At 30.1% G+C, this 6296-nt stretch overlaps 1 protein-coding gene across 1 annotated transcript; it reads right to left on the bottom strand.

Moving 5' to 3' along the window:
- Positions 1-395: 395 nt before the first annotated feature.
- On the bottom strand, positions 396-1512 carry LOC145093138 (aquaporin TIP1-1-like). The gene is made up of 2 exons (XM_079031211.1): positions 1054-1512; positions 396-924 (listed from the first exon to the last, which is right to left on the bottom strand). Exons 1-2 carry the CDS (start codon positions 1444-1446, stop codon positions 553-555), a joined length of 765 nt encoding a protein of 254 aa, XP_078887337.1. The 5' UTR covers positions 1447-1512; the 3' UTR covers positions 396-552.
- Between the last annotated feature and the right edge of the window lie 4784 nt (positions 1513-6296).

Raw genomic sequence — 6296 nt, 5'->3', positions numbered from 1 at the left:
TTCATAAGTTATTTTGGATCCTATGAATTTTTGGTATCACGAAAGTAACACCGGAATAATCCAAGAATAACACTTCAAGTTTAGGAACAAACTTAGAAGCAAAGCACTAGAAATCATGTATAAGTTTGTTCCTAGTTCTTATAGGTCAAAAATGCTAACAATAATCAAGTATTTATAAGAAAACTTTCCCTCAAAAAAAAAAAGCAAATGATGATGAATGGTAGTTAAAACCGGCTTTTGACACCAAATTTACCCAAAAAAATCAATTGATAACACAAATACTATATATATACAAAGTTTCTTTCTCTTTTGGATTAAATAAACTTAACCTTCTCAATGATTGTTGATAAATGATCATTTGTTGGAGCACCATACCTAATATAACGATGACGATATTTGAAAAACTCTTGATCTTTTTATGATGATTCATACAAAATCAAGCGTACAACACAAACCTCAAAAGGAGTAAAAAAAAAAAAAAAAAAGACACAAACAACAAATAAATTACATGCCAAACAGAAAGTCAAGACCCATCGCTAGCAACGACTCGAACTAATACTCAGAAGCGGGAATTGGCTCGTGAGAACGGCCGATGAACAGAAGCTCATAAACAAGACCAGCAAGACCACCGCCGATGATGGGTCCTGCCCAGTAAACCCAGTGGTTGGTCCAGTCCCAGCTGACGACGGCCGGACCAAACGCAACGGCGGGGTTCATGGAAGCTCCGGTGAACGCACCACCGGCAAGAATATTAGCTCCAACAATGAAACCGATAGCAATTGGTGCTATTGTGCCGATGTCTCCCTTCTTAGGGTCCACTGCGGTGGCGTACACCGTGTAAACTAGCCCGAAAGTCATCACAATCTCGAACACGAATCCGTTCCATACTGATACTTCAGCCCCCAATGCAAATCCAGCAGTTGTCTATATTTATATAAAAAAATATATTTAGATTACAATAAAATATATAGTTAATTTGCATGAATTTCGTTCGTATAGTATAATAGTAATAATAGTACTACGTTCTTGTGTATTTTAAATCCGGCGACTTACCAAACCGCCGGTGGAGAAGAAGAGGAGCAAGCAAGCGACGGTGGAGCCGAGGAGCTGTGCGATGATGTAAAAGATTCCACGGAGCAAAGTGATGTTGCCACCAACGAAAGCACCGAAAGTAACTGCGGGGTTGACATGGCCACCGGAGATGTTAGCTCCGACTGAGACAGCCACAAACAAGCCAAAAGCATGGGCTAGTGCCGCTGCAACTAGTCCAGCCGGAGTGGTTGCAGCACCTTGGGTGAGCTTGGTGAAAGCCATTCCAGAGCCTTGTCCGGCGAACACGAAGATGAGGGTACTTATGAACTCCGCCACAAACGCCTTGATGGCGCTGGGGTGTTGCACCTCATCTTGGTATCGGCCGACGGCTATTCGGTCAACGAGTGTCGGCATTGGGTTCGTCGGAAATTCAAGAAAGTGGGTTTAAACGAGTCACGGCGTGTACATGAGGACATGGGTGACTGGTTGTTTATATCGGGGAGTGATGGTGTTTGTGTTACCGGGTATAGCCGGTTCCCGGTTGTAATTTGGGAAATGGTCGACATTATGATTAATTCACCTCAAAGTTTTAGTTTTGTAGCATTTCAGTCCTTTGAATTTACTCTACAAAAAATTTCATTTCAAGGGTAAAAATTATAGGATGATTCATGATTGAACCTTTTTTTTTTTTTTGTCTAAGTAGATATATTTGAACTTCTTGTCAAAAAAGTCATTAACTTATACAACTAATTTAATAAAACATAATCACGTAAATTAATACAACATTCATTTTTGGTTATGTAAATTGAAAAAAAAAATACTATATTTTCTTTGCTTACATAAATAATTTTGATTAAGAAAACTATGTACGATGGTAATACTGAATTCAAATTTTTTCTATATACGATTCAAAATAACTTTCAAGAGAAATCTCTAAAAAAATATCTCAATATTTTGGAAAAAAAATTAATAAAATCTTAAATTTTATTTTTTTAACAGAAAAATCCCGACTATTTAAATTTTTTAATAGAAAAATCCAAGAAATCGAATGATTTATTCACTTTAGCCTTTTTTAACTTGTTCAGCGGGTCATGGGACCAAATCATTAATTTACCAAAATAATGGAACTTTTCTGTAGATTTCGTCAAAACTTATATATAATGTATAAAAATATTTTTTAAATATTTATATCTATTTTTATGTATTTTTGTATTTTTTTAAGTTTTTATATGTATATGTTTACGTATTTTAAATGTATAAACATATTTTTTTTACTAATTTATACATATTTTTTAGTAATTTATATATTTTTTATGTATTTTTTTGTGTTATTTTTTATGTATTATATATTTATATCTATTTTTATGTATTTATGTATTTTTTTATGTTTTTATATGTATATGTTTACATTTTTTATGTATTTTAAATTTATAAACATATTTATATGTATTTGAAAGTATTTTTAGTTATTTTTATGTGTTATTTATTATGTATTACATATATATGTATTTCTGAAATTTTTTATATAGATGTTTATGCATTTTTTACGTATTTTAAATGTATAAACGTATTTTTTATGTGTTTATATGTTTTTTTAAGCATTTTACATATTTTTATGTATTTCTGGGTGTCTTTTTATGTATTACGTATTTATATGTATTTTTGTATTGTTTTAAGTTTTTTTATATAGATGTTTATGTAATTCTATGTGTATTTATATATATATATATATATATATATATATACGTATTTATGCATTGTTTACTTCAAGTCGTCTTCACCGTTTCATCCAATTTATACAACTTCTCCGAGTATGTCTAGATGAGTTTCCCACATACCCATACATTTTAAGCTTTTTCCATTCACTTATCTTGAAATTAAAAATCAAATGTGAAAAACTTAAAATATGTGAGTGTGTAGGAAAACTATCAAGACATACTGGTGGGATGTCAAGTCCACCAAGCAAATTACACCATTTGTTTGCAAATAAAACGTAATATAATGGTAAAAAGGGGTATTGATCCTCGGGGAAATGGTTATATTCAATCACCAATGCAATCTAAAAGAACTATTATAAATAAACTAACTAACTACAATTAAACTAAAATGGGGGGTGTTTGATTACTTGAAAACTAAAAGACTTGAATAACTAAAAACTTGCAATTAAGCAAGTTGATAAGATGCTCAAAGGTTGGGAATAATTGGTTAACTATGGCAATTCAACACAATGAACATTTATGTGTTTATCATTAGGATCTAATACAAAGCTTATCCTTCATCCCAAATTGGTTATAGCAATCATGAAGCATGAGATGCCAAGATTCCTTATAAGGTAGTATGGAGGTTGGGGAAGCCCACAACACACCTTTTTAATTAAGATCAAGGGTCAATTGGAGCAATTAATCCTAAAAAATCAATTAGCCTTAAGAATAAAGGAATCCCCAAATCCTAAAGGATGTCAAATGCTTACACATCCATAAAGGAGTTATGATTCATAAGCTAGAGATGATTTCTACCATCATAAAGCTTTTGTTCTAGATAAATTCAATGATCCAATGCAAAATCAAACAAACAAATCAACAATTGCTCATTCAATTACTAAGCTCATGATCAAAGCATCAAATAAGCATAAGAATTGCAAACTAGAATCATAAACATGGAAAAAAATGATAATTAACATAAATCCTTCAAAACCCACAAACATTCATTGGTTTTCAGCCAAAGTCAACCAAATAAGAGTATTAGTCACTCATGGCAACAAAGTAACAAGAACAATAATCTAATTGCATAAAGAAACTACCTAAGATTTGGAAAGATGAAAGGAAATGGTTTCTAGCTCCCAAAATCGCCTCTTGCAGATCTCCAATGCTGAAAAATCGTGAATAAGACTCTAGATCTGATCCCCAAGAGTTATGGTGAGCCAAATGACCAAAATGCCCAAACTGGGCAGTTGCGCGGGTATCCGCGCGACGAAAATTCCACCCGCGCAAATGTTGTTGTAATGCTATTGGTCCTTCATTCCTCCACTCCACCCATCCACTACCAAAGATTCCTTTGGTCCCCCTTTGTCCATGTAATTTGAATCCACAAATCATCATTTAGCTACCAAATGGATGCTCCAAACCCAAAATTAGAAATTTATGATCCATCTTCACAAGCCCAAATAATCCAAGCCATCAACTTTAAAAGCCCAATTCTTCTTCTTTGATTCCGCCAAGCCCAACAATGCCTCAGGAGCCCACTAAGTCGTCTTCACTCTAATCCACAATCACAAAAAGCTCCAAACCCCTGCAAAATTCCTCATGCAACATAACAAGTCCTCGATACGATCCATGATAAAGAAATTAATTAAAATACAATGCAATACTATAAAAAAACTAAAAAATCTAAAATAAGCTAATAAAAAGAAAGAGATAAAATAAGTTATCACATACTCGAAAAAACTATGTGAATTAGATGAAATGGTGAAGACGACACAAAGTAAAAAAAATACATAAATATGTAAAAATAATATGGTTATACATTTAAAATACATAAGTATATACATAAACATCTATATAAAAAAACTCAAAAAATACATAAATACGTAAAAATATATATAAACACGTAATACATAAAAATACACAAAAAATATATATATAAAACACTTAAAAATACATAAATACGTAAAAATACATAATACATAAAAACATAAAAAAATGTTTAACACTTAAAAATACATATAAATATGTAAAAAAAATATATGTTTATACATTTAAAATACATAAATATGTACATATAAAAACTTAAAAAATACATAAATACATATATATATATATATATATATATATATATATATATATATACACGTAAAAAATATATTTATATATTATATACAAATTTTGACAAAACTTTGTAGAAAAATCTCATTATTTATAAACATGTACATATAAAAACTTAAAAAATACATAAATGCGTATATATATATATATATATACACGTAAAAAAATATATTTATATATTATATACAAATTTTGACATATAGAAAAATCTTATTATTTTAGAAAAAATAATAATTTTGTCTAATGACCTGTTGAATATTTCAAAATGATTAAAATAAATAAATTTACTGATTATTTGGTTTTTTCTATTCAAAAAGTTAAAAAATTATGAATTTTTTTAAAAAAATATAATTTAAAACTTAAATATATATATATATATATATATATATATATATATATATATATATATATATATATATATATATATATATATATATATATATATATGAGCTCTAACTTTCGCTATATTTGATTACATAATTTTTTTTATCATTTTGGATGAGCTAAAAAAAAGGTGACGTGGATGACAGTAAAGATTAGGAGTGGGTGATTCAGGAGGACTATTGACGTCCATGACGACAGCTACGCTTGACCTGTTGATCAATAAGAGACTGACACGTATTCTTCATGTCGCCACATACATTGACCTTTACAGTAATTTCACAACCTCACAATAACTTTATCTAATTACATAAGAGTCCCTGTACTTCTATACATTCTATGAATAAGGTCCTTTAGAAAACTAATATGCTTTTTTCAATATTTGTCCAAATTTATTCTTCATGAACAAGTCATTTGATCGTTATCTTTTAACAGTTTTTTGTTAACAAAAATGCAAAATCATATCTACACATTTATGATACATAATAACATAAATATGATTTTATTTAATAAAATTACATATTACTATTTAGTATTTAGTGTTGTATATCATTTTCGAAATATCTTTATGCAAAATCATGTCTTATTATTTATTATTACTTGTTAAAAATGTATATCTTTCTCTTATGGTGGACGAAGTCATTTAGATGTGGGGCGGGTTTGGGGTGATACCACCATTCCACAATAGGGCAAGATTCGGTTAAGTGGGGGCTAATTGGATTCAGAGGCGGTTTTAGTAAGTGTCTCGGTGTAGCACCGACAACACCTATTTATTCTGTTCGCAGTGGAAAAAATTTAAATTTTTTGATATTTTTACCTATTTTTCCTGCATCGACAACATATGTTTCAACCTTGCAACACCTACTATGTATTATTGCGTACGCCCCTGATTGGATTCATCATATGATTGAACACACTCTTTTCTATTTTTTAGTACTTGTATCATTATGTTTCATATTTGTATTATATGTTCTATTACTTGTATTTTGGGAGTAGGCTGAAAGATAAATTATTTTTGTTGTGAGTTGAAAAAAAACACGCTTAGATGGAAACTATGTTTGG

Source organism: Lactuca serriola, chromosome 1 (genome assembly GCF_051521515.1).
Source record: "Lactuca serriola cultivar US96UC23 chromosome 1, Lser_US96UC23_V15, whole genome shotgun sequence".
Lineage (NCBI taxonomy): Eukaryota > Viridiplantae > Streptophyta > Magnoliopsida > Asterales > Asteraceae > Lactuca > Lactuca serriola.
Note: the sequence above shows the minus strand (reverse complement) of the source record. Positions and strands in the feature narration are given on the sequence as shown.